Raw genomic sequence first — 12370 nt, 5'->3', positions numbered from 1 at the left:
ATACGTATATGTAAAATATTATAATTTGTAGTAGAATAATAAACTAAATGTTAAAAAATCTTTAGTTCCTAACTATCAATTAATTTAAGAGAATTTTACACACAAAATAATCGATATTATCTATGTAAATTATGTTGTAAACAAAAATTTAATTTTAGAAGACTAAATAATTACGTGTTTTTCTATAAAAAAATATATATTATATTACATTAAACATATTTTTAATTTGGGCCGATTTGCTTAGGCCCATAAGCTTGAAGGCTTCTTTGATAAATTACTAGGAGACACAATCGGAGGGAGAAGTTTCGAACCAGCTTTTTTTTTTGTCCTTTTGACAGATGGCTAGATTCCTTCTTCTCTGTTTCCTCTTCGCGGCGGCGCTGACGTCATCATTGACAGAAGCGGGCGACGACAACAGAGTCTACTCGCCTTGCTCAGACTCTACCGTCGCGATCGGTGATGGCTTCACTTTCGGCATTGCCTTCGCGGCGAGAGATTCTTTCTTCGGCACCAATCGTTCCGTTCAGTACTCTCCCTGCGATCATCGCCGCCTCTCCCTCAACGGTAACTCCGAGCTCGCCGTATTCAGACCTAAAGTCGATGAGATCACACTCCTTACCATCAACACCTCCTCGAACTCCTCTAGTTTCCGCCCGGTTCGGTTTCATTTCTGATCTATCATGGGTTTGATCCGATTAGAAAGGATTAGGACCACCGTAGGGAATTTTTAGTTGGATCTGAATTTTTCGGACATGATTAGTTTAGTTTTTTGACTTGTCGAAAGTTTGCGACTTTGCTTTGTTGTCAAGTTTGGTAGTTAGTTGTCGTGACGCTAAGCTAATGGTCCACATCTCTTGTTATGAGCAGGTTAAGTCATGATGTGTATGTCATGAGAACACTAGTGTGTAGATATCTCTGGCAATAGTAGCTTCATTGCAACACATGATGTGAGATTACTACATTATTATTTTTTTGCCCAGAACTAGTAGAGGTCTTGAATGTGTGCGTGTTGTTAACCTATGATTGTGTATGTCATTAGAGTACTAGTGTAGATATCTCTGGCAAAAAGTGAATTTTAGTAGCTTCATTGCTAAACATGATATGAGATTACTCAATTGTTGTTTTTGCTTAGAAGTAAAAAGGCTTGAATGTGTGTTAGCTAACCGAATTACCGGTTTTGTAATAATACTTTGTGATTCCAGGATTCCTCAAAGGGATACATGGTAGCATTCGCTGGTGCGAAGTACGCAGCAAGATCAGTTCCTATTATGGTTGCTGACAATGATCACGTCGTCACAAGCTTCACCCTTGTAATTGGATAAAGCTCATTATCATTCTAGAATTTTCATCTTATACAAACTTCTACCTCTATGATCTTTATTTTGTGCTATTTATCTTTCCAGGTTCTTGAGTTCCAGAAAGGCAGGCTCGAGAACTTGTTCTGGAAGAAAGACGGATGCTCCAAATGTTCCGGAAATGCCAAATTCGTGTGCCTCAACAAAGACCAATGCGCGATTAAAAGACAAAGCTGCAAGAATCAAGGAGGGCAAGTAGATTGCAGCTTAGGGATCCAGTTGGCGTTCTCAGGCACGGATAAACACTACACCGCGATGAACTCGTGGTACGAGGTTGCGAATCTGAAGCAGTACTCGCTTTATGGCTTATACTCTAATCTAAAGAATTCACTAAGCAGCCAATTCAATAACCTCTTCTGATGAATTTCTTTCTTCTTATGTGGGTTGCTACTTTTGTAAGTTTGTATTATTACGTGGTCTCTTGCCCATGATATATATTTACTGTATTTTATTACATGGCTTGTAACTTTTTCATGGATGATGATGATTTACGCTATTTCAACTTCAAGCTTCTAAGAGATACCATTAAGTGCGTATACAGTGTACTGAAGCTACTATTCAATTTTCAGGGTGAGACTATACCTCAGCCAAACACAACAAGAAACATAAAATCATATAAAGTGCACCAAAATAATAGCAACATAGAATCATAGATAGATACAAAGGAAATCATCTACTGTGGTTTGATTAAAAAAGTTTCAAAGAAAGAATAGATTTGCAAATTACCAAACTCACTTCAACGCAATAGAAGACGCCTAGCCTGAGGAGGACTTGGTGGCGTCCCTTGACCTGAAGTTGGCGGATTTCCTCCTCCACCACCACCACCTCCGCCACCTCCGTTGTTGTTCCATGGTTTAACAACAACAAGAACCACAACGACAATAATGATGATGAGAATGAGAATAGCGTAACATGTCCATTTACGTGTGTTCTTCTGGTAAACCCGAGCGGTTTGCAGCTGCTCAGTTCCTCCTCGGATAAAGGAGCTAGCTCGGCCCACGTGGCTCTCGATGTCGTCCAGCTGAGCTCCCTGGTGCTCGACCAGCACCGCCATGTCTAGAAACACTTGGTGGAGCTCTCTGAGATTCTTCTCAATGTCTTTAACAGCGTCATGCCTTTCTTGGATCTCGTTGATGGTGTCTAAGACACGTCCTCTTCCTTGTTCTTGTATTGCTTTTTGCAAGAATCTCTCACTTTCTCCTGTAATAAAAACAATTTCCCAATGTTACACAACACTCACCTAAGAGTATGTCTAGTTTCTCATCTAAGAGTATGTCTAGTTTCTCATCTCAAGCATCTTTTCAATCCAGAGGTGTAAGCATAGGCATGCGGATCTGAACATAACCGAACCAAATCGGTTAACTTTGGTTTTAAGTTTGGTTCAATTCAACAATTAAAAAATCGGTTATTGGTTCGGTCGGCAGGTAAGGGCTTAGTAATCGGTTAGTTCAGTTTATAAAATGAAAAAAAATGAACCAAATAATATCAATTTAAACCATATTCTAAATCGAACTAACCAAAATAACCAAAAATTTTCAGGTTTGTAATCAATTTTAAACCAAAATCTAACAAAAAAATCGCTTAATTTTCAGCATAATTTTCATAAACCGAACTAACAAAATACTAAACTGAATTGATTTTCGGTTCAATTCGGCACAATTTTCAGCGAACTAACTTATCCAAAAACCAAATTAACCGAACCAAACTAGGCGAACGAACCAAACCTGCAGGTCTATCTAAGCATCCAAACTCGGAGACATTCACGATAAGCACTGAACTATACAATCTTAGGTGAAAACGATTCAACTAACCTGTAGAGATCAACCGATCTAAAGTCCTCTCATCCGGATTCTCGCCGGTGACAGTGAAGTACCTCCTCTGAACAGTATCCCTATACTCAGACGAGATCAGCTCCCTCAAGCGGTTGAAACTATCCATCGAGTCCTTCAGCTTCTTCCTCAGACCGTTAAGGACGGAGGTCCGGGTACGATCCGAGGAGGATCCAGGTCCACAGCCGGGGAGGCTCCGATTGGCGGCGTTGGAGCGATCGAGCGCCTCGAGTTTCACCTTGATCATCTTCGCTTTCTTCAGAGCTACTCCAACGTCGGCGTCCATCTTCGCGCGGAGATCCTTGACGGCTTCGGCATTGTGAAGCGTCTTGCTGTGCTCGTGAGAGGTTCGGAGCGCGTCGTTGAGCCGATCTAGCTCCGCTAGCTCCTCTTTCACGGATTCGACGTCTTCGAAGAACTTGTCGAGGTTCACTCCCGATGGATGCGTCATCTGGACTCCTCCGCCGCCGCCGCCGCCGCCGTCTCCGCTGCTGCGGAAGCGAGAGAATGAGCTGGAAAACAGATCGTTCATCGTAAACCAAAATCAAACTCAAAAAATTGTGAGAGAGAGAGATTCAGATCGGATTTGATCAACGGAGAGACTTAATAAGGAAGGGAAGAAAGTCGTACTGATTCAAGTTCAACCACACGGTTTGGTGAACGACGGAAGAAGGTAGAGAGAGAGAGGAAAAGTCCAAAAATTTAATTATTTTCTTAAAATATGTTTTTTGGAGAAAGTCAAGAAGGAGGACTTGGTGATTGACTTGGAAGCTTCGTAATGATGGCGGAGAAGGGAAGGTGATAGTGAAAGCGTGTAGTGGATTGATATATATGGTAAGCAGATAAAAGCAGAACAAAGAAATTAATTATAGTAGTTGGGCTGAGCTGAGGCCCAAATAATCAGGAACTCAAACAGGCCTGGCTTCATTTATGTCTTTTAGCCATCAGAAATTCAAAAAATTTATTCTGTATATTAGTTTTGTTCAGTGTTGTTAAAACCGGACCGGCAAGCGAACCGATTTTTTTTTAGATCATGGGTTAATGTGGTTCGACCAGGTTCGATCCGGTTCGATCCGGGTTTGATTAGACTAAAATTTAATGATATTTTGAATATGTATATTCTTATAAAGATAAAGATCATATCAAATAAAATATTTCAATAATCATAATGTTTAGAAATTTTTAAAAAGTAACAAACTAAAAATGTAATAAAAGTAATAGAACAATTTAATAGTTTAAATCTCAAATCAATAGAAAAACATATTTAAATTTTATTCTCCGGATTTTTGTCAGTCCAAATCTTTATCACCTTTACAAAAATTATAGACACATTAGTTAAAAATTTATACTATGAAATAAAATTTAAAATTATACCATGATTGAGTTCTTCAAATCTAAGTTTTCAATTCTTAAAATCTTCTAAACAAAAACAATACCTTGAGAAGTAGATACCTTGTGAGTTGCAGTCTTGCATAGACGTTAAAGACTCAAGAAAAAAATATGAGATGACTTTACCTTATTAATCTGAATCCTATTTTTATTTTAAAAAGGGAATTTTAATTGTTTTACTAATAAATTTTTGGTTTAATACAAGAACCATGGTTTAGCCGGTTTGTTGGGTCGCCGGTTTACGGGTTTTTAACGGTTTGATAGGAGTTTTTAACCAGTTCAATTATAGTTGGGTTTTGGCATTAACCCAACCCGCATTTGTGTCCGGTTCGTGGTTGAACCTGGTCTGACCGCCGGTTCGGTCCGGGTTTAATATCACTGGTTTTGTTTTTTGGACAATTTTTGTATATTTTAGTTTGAGATTGGTTTTACCCATTTTTTATACCTATTCGAGTTTAGATAAAATACCAATTAAAAAGACCAATCTAAAATGCTTCAACCTGTATATATATGTTTGTTTAAATAAACTTTTTAACTTCGAACAAAATAATTTAATCTCGAGTTATTTAAAAAGAAAAAACAGTTTGAAGTGAGTTTTGACCAGGTCACATATGCTGGGGGAAAAAGTGAAATGGATCCGTAGTATCAAACTCTCCGCTAAGTTCCAGACTTTTCGGTTCAACCGGCCGGTCTAGATCTGAAATCACTTCTCGATTTCATCACCCGTCTATGAAACAAACACAAGACCAAAAATAAACCCTAAATCACTACTCTCCTTCACTCCATTCTCTCTCGCTCGCTTCTCCGTAGGCTCTTTCACGCACCTACGATGGCGTCGATGATGGTAAGCTGTATCTACCCTCTCTCTCTCTCTCTCTGCGTATATATATATATGTATCATTACTATAACTGACGCGAATCTACACTCTCTCTCTGTGCAGCAACCGCAAATCATACTGCTCAAGGAAGGCACGGACACTTCTCAGGGGAAAGCGCAGCTACTGAGCAACATCAACGCCGTCATGGCGGTTGGCGATGTGGTTCGAACCACGCTCGGGCCACGAGGGATGGACAAGCTCATCCACGACGATAAAGGATCCGTCACCATTTCCAACGACGGCGCTACCATCATGAAGCTCCTCGACATTGTCCACCCCGCCGCTAAGATCCTCGTCGATATCGCCAAATCCCAAGACTCCGAGGTGCGATTTCGAAAATTGAACAGTGATTTTGTTACTAGGGATCTTGGATCTTCAGTGTTTAAGTGATCCAGATCTTATAATGCGTTGTTAGTGAAGCTCAAAGATGATGTAACTAACTTTTTTAAATCGATCTTTTCTGAAAATGTGTACACTGGTTTAGTCTAGTGGAATGAGCTGTAATTAGATCACACTAAACCAATACTAAAACACGGTTATCTACTCTAATATGCGTGATTTGAGTTCATGAGCTCTGAATATTCTCTTGCTAGGTTGGTGATGGGACAACTACGGTTGTTCTTCTTGCAGCCGAGTTTTTGAAGGAGGCTAAGCCGTTTGTTGAAGATGGAGTTCACTCCCAGAATCTGATTAGGAGTTATCGCACTGCAAGCACTTTGGTTTGTGTTTTCTTCTCTTCAGTGCAATTGCAACTCTCTCTTTCTTTTTTAATTACTGGAGCTTTTGTAACCTTGAATCATCACTGGTTAATTATGTAGGCAATTGCGAAGGTTAAAGAACTCGCTGTTAGTATTGAGGGGAAAAGTGTAGAGGAGAAGAAAGGTCTGTTGGCTAAATGTGCTGCTACTACTCTTTCCTCTAAGCTTATTGGTGGAGAGAAGGAGTTCTTTGCTACAATGGTTGTTGATGCTGTCATGGCGATTGGGGATGACGATAGGCTAAATTTGATTGGAATCAAAAAGGTGAATACCTTCCCAGCATAAATCATTTTTTTTCTTTCAAACCATTAATATTCTGAAATGTTTTTTTTTGTTAGTTAGCTTTGCATTGGTTGTTAAGTTCATATTACTTTTTTTTTTCTATTCACTATGCATCTATGTCCAAACTGGTGGTGTCTTCGGTCTATTGTACCATTTAAACTCTGGCTATTAGTGGATTTCTACTTGGCTTCTTCACAGTTCAATAGGATAGCACTTCCACTGTTTCACGCAGTTTTCCAGTCGTCGCCATGTACCACAATTGTATTTCTGCTTCATTCCGCATCAATTTACTGAATTCATTTCCAAGTTCCAGTTAGATTCGGTGAAGTGGGAACGGGCATAGTGCTACGTGGTACAAATGATTAGCAATTTGACATCTATAATAGATTGTCTTAGATTGGGAGTTATTAATATCCAGGTCGTGTAAATGAAACTTCCATTTGTGCTTGGTTAATAGTGATGCGTCTAAGCTAATTTATGGTATGCTCTGCAGGTTCCCGGTGGTAACATGCGAGACTCTTTCCTAGTTGATGGTGTGGCTTTCAAAAAGACATTCTCATATGCGGGTTTTGAACAACAGCCAAAGAAGTTTCTTAATCCCAAAATCCTCTTGCTTAACATCGAACTGGAGTTGAAATCTGAGAAGGAAAACGCTGAGATTAGGTTGGAATTCTGTCTCCTTTTGTTCAATGTTTCCCTTCGGTTAAGCAGCCTTATTTGACTTAACTCTTGTCGTTTGTTCACAGACTGTCAGATCCATCACAGTACCAGTCAATAGTTGATGCAGAATGGAACATCATTTATGATAAGCTAGACAAATGTGTCGAAAGTGGAGCTAAAGTTGTTCTTTCTCGATTGGCTATTGGTGATCTAGCTACTCAGGTTTGTCGATTCCTAATTTTCGATTGGCTATTGACGTCTTTCTTTATTATTTGAGAGATCGACATCTTTGAGGCATAATTACTTTGGTTGGTTATAGATACCATGTCTTAGTGTATGTGTTTCAGTTTGTCAGAACCTATCATATTCGTTACTCTCGTCAATGAACACTGTTCAGAACTATACCTTTCAACTGGCTGTTTCATTTTCGTATTAATCAAGTCAGTGCTTTTTACTCATTTAACCGAAGACAGTTGGCATTTTTTGCAGTATTTTGCAGATCGTGATATTTTCTGCGCTGGCCGTGTAGCAGAAGAAGATCTTAACCGCGTGGCTGCTGCGGCTGGAGGAACAGTTCAGACAAGTGTTAACAATATAATACCCGAGGCTAGTGAGAAATGGACTTCTTTGCTTGCTATCTAGATATGTTTACAAGTTTTGAACGACTTGTTGATTATGTTCCTTTGAATCAGAAATTGGTTTTAATTTTGTGCAGGTTCTCGGAACTTGTGAGATATTTGAGGAAAAACAAGTTGGTGGGGAGAGGTTTAACATATTCAGCGGTTGTCCTTCAGGACGTACAGCTACTATTGTCCTCCGTGGTGGAGCTGATCAGGTATACTTCAAATATTGGAAAGCTTATTGAAATAGAAAAAAACCTTATTAATATGAATTCCTTTGAAACGTTAATGGCAGTTCATCGAAGAAGCTGAGCGTAGTTTACATGATGCGATTATGATTGTGAGAAGAGCTGTGAAGAACTCAACTGTTGTTCCTGGAGGTGGAGCGATAGATGTGAGTGTCATTCTTCCACCATGGTTTGGTGATAGATTTTAGCTTATATGTTAATAACATTGACAATGAAAGAGACTGATCCTTGTTGTAGATGGAGGTAAGCAAGTACCTGAGGCAGCATTCAAGAACAATCGCTGGGAAATCACAGCTTTTCATCAACTCGTATGCAAAGGCCTTGGAGGTACACTTCTAGTTGATTTAGATGTTTTACTTTTATCCCTTTTGATTTCTGAAAATCCCATAAATGCTGCGCATATCAAAATGATCGTCGTAGCTGTGTTCTGTGTTATTAGTATTAGGCATTGATAGAGTGTAGATGTTTTCTGTTTACTCGTTGTGGACGGTAAAAATCTGATAGACAACTAAGGAAGGTCCAAATCAATACTTGGCCTTGATTGGAAATTTGTTGGTTTTGTGAATTTCACACTGATTTGTGGTGTGTATTACAGGTTATTCCACGACAATTGTGTGACAATGCTGGATTTGATGCCACCGATGTCCTAAATAAATTAAGACAAAAACACGCCATGCAAAGCGGTGAGCTTTCTTTCACGTTCACAAGCTTGATGTATTAATCTTTTTATAGGCAGCGTAATTTCATATTCTCATTTTCATTTCTTTGTTATAACAGGTGAAGGAGCTTCTTATGGAGTGGACATTAACACTGGTGGAATCGCTGATTCCTATGCTAACTTTGTCTGGGAACCAGCAGTTGTGAAGGTATTGCAAAATTCTATATACTTCTACTCTTTTTCGTTTTGGGCGGGGACTATATTGTGCCAGTTATGAAAAAGTTCTGTTATACGTATATATCTTTCATAGAAAGGTTCACTAGTGATCGGTTGTTTCCCTTTGTTGTGGCAGATTAATGCTATAAACGCTGCGACTGAAGCAGCTTGCCTAATTCTCAGCGTGGACGAAACTGTGAAGAACCCTAAAGTAATTAACACTTCCTCTCTTTATTTTTTGTATGTTTTGGTATTGTGTATGAGTTGTATTGATAATTGTATTAAATATAAAAAAAATGCAGTCTGAGAGCGCACAGGGAGATGCTGCCGCAGGTGCTATGGGAAGAGGACGCGGTGGAGGTCGTGGCCGTGGTATGAGGAGACGTTAAGTTATTTTTTTCTTAAATCTTATGGCAAACTTTAGCTTCTCTGAATTTTAGTTTTGTTGAATTTTGATCTTGGAATCAAGAAGCTAATGTCGTGCTTGTGTTTGTTGACCTATGTCCCTACAATTTGTTAAAGTGAAATTTCAGTGTGGTCTTTTGTTACTTGAGATACTACATTTAATTATGTGGATCAAGACGAAGATGATCCACTGTACCAGGTTCAGCTGGTGATGTATCTCTCTAGCTATATGCCTTAGTGTTTTCCCAACCGGTCAATTTAACCGAAATTTCCGGTTTTTGGTTCAGTTTTGGATTGGAGTTCAGTTCGATTTTGTCAGATTAAAGAAAATTTGTTACTTCCATTTTATATTTTCCCAAAAAAATATTTATAACCAAACAATACCAATTCTAATTAAAAACCTGAACTGAGCTAATTAAATTTTGATCTGAATTAACTGAACTGGTTGAGTTTAATCCAAATTCACTACATCAAAGTTAACTGAACTTATCAGAATTTGTGATAAAATTAAATTCAAACGAAACAAAAAAATTTCTTCAAGTTCATTAGAATTTTCAAAAACCGAACAAACAAATAGTGAACCGAATTTTGTTTAGATTAATTCGGCAAGTTTCATGCTGAACCGAATAATCTGTAAAACCGCAGGCATGCCTAACTATATAATCATCATCTTGGTGGTAGCAAAAGTTACCACAGAATCCACACTTTTCTCGGTCCAGCAGATTGATTACTTGAGGAGTACAGAGTGAAATAATAAAAAGCTAAACATTAACTTTTGAGTGAAACTCCGCCAGTAGATCTTCGTGTGAAGAATTTAAAAGTTTAGTAAGTAGAGTTACATCAATGCATGGAAACTTCTTCCACTCATCAAAATGATCTCTAAGTATCCCTTTCGCTTTCTCTTTCAAACTCAAACCACAATCCACTCTTAGAACGGTACAAAGCTTCTCCACCGTCCCAACGCAAACCATCTCTTCCACCACATCCTTTTCCCGCGAGAATTTAGATACTGTGCTTAGTATAGAGAGAGCTCTATCGTCTGCTGCAATCGAAACTCCCAACAACCGTTTTGTCACAATAGCGAGTCCACCTCCATGTGCAAGAATCTCTGCTCTACCATTTGTACAACAGCATAGACGAGACAAGACTCCTAACACAAGCTCCGTGGCTCTCTTGTCACCAGTTGAGCTTATCTCGAGTTCGATTAGTTGAGAAACCGCACCGAGATCAACAAGGTTTATTCGGTTCCCGCTCCAAGAAGAGGTCTCTAGAAGAATCATCAGCGCGGCGGTCACAGCTTGTTTAATAACCAAGCTATAATCAAGTTTTGAAGGTTCCTTGTTCCTCAATCTAGGGTTTGATGATTGTGCCGTGTCACTCACGTTAGGGCTTGTGCGATTGAAACTACTAACTACTTCTTTGAGGAAACCTATGATCCCTTTTAAAATCTCGGGATTCAATCTCTCGACGATGTGAGAGGAAGTGTTCACCGTTAGATTCCTCAAGAGCACGATTGTGTAAGCTTTGTTGAGGAAGTTTTGTTGGTTTAGAACCAAACTCAATGAGTCCAAGATCTGATCGTTTTCCATCAAGATTGTTCTTGCATCGTGTAATGGAACACCGAGCAAGTGAAGAAGACGTAGAGACTCATCTAGCTGCACTTTGATACGAGGTTGTCCCTCCTCTTCTTCTTGTTCACGAGTACATTTGACTACGAACAAGATCAAAGACCTATGTACGTCTGCTTCATACATCAGTCTCCTATTTGTCTCTCCCTCCATAGCTAAAACCTCAAGCTTCTTCAACGTATCCTCTCTTCCCAAACCTGTTCAATTTAAACAGAACCAAATGTTTATCTTAAAACGATCAGTATAAGAAAATTCAAGCTGAACAAAACCGAATCGAACTTAAATCTAGCATAGCGTTCGAATACCCTCAAACTTTTTTAAAAAATCTGATTTTTTTAGATTTTTAAAATTTAATAGGTTTCCAGGGTGATTCAAATATTTTACTAAATATTTATTACCGAAATAACCTAACCAAACCAAGTTATCCAAAAACCCGACAAAATACCTTTTTCTACAAACTTTTTGAGATTCTTGATCTCCTCGAAGACGTCAGGCTTCCCCGGAGGAACTCTAGGCGTAGGGATTCTAACAACACCACGCGTCGCATTCTCCACGCACCAGTGTTGGATCAGACGGCGGAGCGTATGGTTAGGCGTAAGGTCGGAGTCAGAAGGAATAGGCTGCTTCGTCACGGGACATGAAGAGACCTCTTCAAGCCACTTAAAGATGCTTTCACGGTCGTAAGTGATGCCAGAAACGGCTATGACTGGATCTTTCATAATGTCTAGTGAAATTGGGCAGATGAAGTAACTAGGTATCTCGATCTCCTCATCTTCATGATCCATTTGAAAATAAAAAACGTCTGGTTTTGAATTAGCATTGTGTGTATATAAATAACCATAATGATGTTATCATAAGTGGTGGTGGAGGGTAAGAGGTGGCGGCTGCGTTTACCTGAAGACAGACTTTGTCGAACTTTGAATTCCACAGACAGAGAATATTCACTATCAAACACAGACACGTGCATTAGTTTTCAAATGCAATCAAATTTTTACATCTTTTGAATTTTTTACAAGTTTTCAATGCAATAGCTTGAATTTTTACATCTTTTCTACATGCTCTCTCCTAGCTAATTTTATTTATTTAGGCTCTTTGCCATTGTTTTCTTTTGCTACAATATGTGATATTTTTTTGCAAATACAGTAAACTACTATGATTGTTCGGAAACTCGATTTGAGCATAACCTAGCAAGTTGAAGAAAACCGCAAAGATTAGAAAGTGCTTGAATTAATCAAAAAAAATAGAAAGTGTTATGGGTTTTAAAAGCTATTATGAGTTATTATATATTTAATATTTTAACCGGCAATTAAAATATATTGGAACAAAATAATAGATAGTTGACTTTTCTAAAACGTAGAAGTCCATTTCGTAAATTCTTCATATACTATGTTGACAAAAAAAAAATCTTCATATACTATATTCTTTTAAATACAACTGAGCATGA

The 12370-nt window shown here is 38.6% G+C and overlaps 4 protein-coding genes across 5 annotated transcripts; 2 read left to right on the top strand and 2 right to left on the bottom strand.

Moving 5' to 3' along the window:
• The first annotated feature begins 285 nt into the window (after positions 1 to 285).
• LOC108860410 (uncharacterized) lies at positions 286 to 1859 on the top strand. Its single transcript, XM_018634293.2, has 3 exons — positions 286 to 656; positions 1203 to 1310; positions 1404 to 1859. Exons 1-3 carry the CDS (start codon positions 339 to 341, stop codon positions 1713 to 1715), a joined length of 738 nt encoding a protein of 245 aa, XP_018489795.1. The 5' UTR covers positions 286 to 338; the 3' UTR covers positions 1716 to 1859.
• An 88-nt stretch (positions 1860 to 1947) lies between these two features.
• LOC108861846 (syntaxin-121) lies at positions 1948 to 3966 on the bottom strand. Of its 2 annotated transcripts, XM_018635818.2 has the most exons (3): positions 3815 to 3966; positions 3167 to 3696; positions 1948 to 2555 (listed from the first exon to the last, which is right to left on the bottom strand). In XM_018635818.2, exons 2-3 carry the CDS (start codon positions 3633 to 3635, stop codon positions 2092 to 2094), a joined length of 933 nt encoding a protein of 310 aa, XP_018491320.1. In that variant the 5' UTR covers positions 3636 to 3696; positions 3815 to 3966; the 3' UTR covers positions 1948 to 2091. The 2 variants fall into 2 exon arrangements, with proteins under 2 accessions (XP_018491320.1, XP_056856922.1); XM_057000942.1 differs by lacking the exon at positions 3815 to 3966 and having other exon boundaries at positions 3167 to 3808.
• Positions 3967 to 5263: 1297 nt separating this feature from the next.
• Positions 5264 to 9441, top strand: LOC130506308 (T-complex protein 1 subunit eta-like). Its single transcript, XM_057000940.1, has 14 exons — positions 5264 to 5417; positions 5515 to 5775; positions 6045 to 6170; positions 6270 to 6473; positions 6985 to 7154; positions 7238 to 7373; positions 7641 to 7757; positions 7867 to 7986; positions 8067 to 8165; positions 8257 to 8346; positions 8615 to 8702; positions 8797 to 8885; positions 9030 to 9104; positions 9196 to 9441. The coding sequence occupies exons 1-14, from the start codon at positions 5403 to 5405 to the stop codon at positions 9280 to 9282; spliced, it is 1677 nt and encodes a 558-aa protein (XP_056856920.1). The 5' UTR covers positions 5264 to 5402; the 3' UTR covers positions 9283 to 9441.
• Positions 9442 to 10038: 597 nt separating this feature from the next.
• LOC130506309 (E3 ubiquitin-protein ligase PUB24-like) lies at positions 10039 to 11711 on the bottom strand. The gene is made up of 2 exons (XM_057000941.1): positions 11372 to 11711; positions 10039 to 11123 (listed from the first exon to the last, which is right to left on the bottom strand). Exons 1-2 carry the CDS (start codon positions 11709 to 11711, stop codon positions 10060 to 10062), a joined length of 1404 nt encoding a protein of 467 aa, XP_056856921.1. The 3' UTR covers positions 10039 to 10059.
• Positions 11712 to 12370: the final 659 nt, after the last annotated feature.

The sequence above is a fragment of the Raphanus sativus genome, unplaced genomic scaffold (genome assembly GCF_000801105.2).
Source record: "Raphanus sativus cultivar WK10039 unplaced genomic scaffold, ASM80110v3 Scaffold3099, whole genome shotgun sequence".
NCBI lineage: Eukaryota > Viridiplantae > Streptophyta > Magnoliopsida > Brassicales > Brassicaceae > Raphanus > Raphanus sativus.
This window is presented reverse-complemented; position numbering and strand designations above follow the sequence as displayed.

Coding starts and splice junctions, on each gene's coding strand:
- LOC108860410 (XM_018634293.2), top strand. CDS start 339: ATGGCTAGATTCCTTCTTCTCTGTTTCCTCTTCGCGGCGGCGCTGACG. Junction 657..1,202: donor ACTCCTCTAGTTTCCGCCCG/GTTCGGTTTCAT, acceptor TTGTGATTCCAG/GATTCCTCAAAGGGATACAT. Junction 1,311..1,403: donor TCGTCACAAGCTTCACCCTT/GTAATTGGATAA, acceptor TTATCTTTCCAG/GTTCTTGAGTTCCAGAAAGG.
- LOC108861846 (XM_057000942.1), bottom strand. CDS start 3,716: ATGAACGATCTGTTTTCCAGCTCATTCTCTCGCTTCCGCAGCAGCGGA. Junction 2,556..3,166: donor AGATCGGTTGATCTCTACAG/GTTAGTTGAATC, acceptor TTTTTATTACAG/GAGAAAGTGAGAGATTCTTG.
- LOC130506308 (XM_057000940.1), top strand. Junction 7,758..7,866: donor TTAACAATATAATACCCGAG/GCTAGTGAGAAA, acceptor AATTTTGTGCAG/GTTCTCGGAACTTGTGAGAT. Junction 8,347..8,614: donor CGTATGCAAAGGCCTTGGAG/GTACACTTCTAG, acceptor TGTGTATTACAG/GTTATTCCACGACAATTGTG.
- LOC130506309 (XM_057000941.1), bottom strand. CDS start 11,711: ATGGATCATGAAGATGAGGAGATCGAGATACCTAGTTACTTCATCTGC. Junction 11,124..11,371: donor CAAAAAGTTTGTAGAAAAAG/GTATTTTGTCGG, acceptor TAAATTGAACAG/GTTTGGGAAGAGAGGATACG.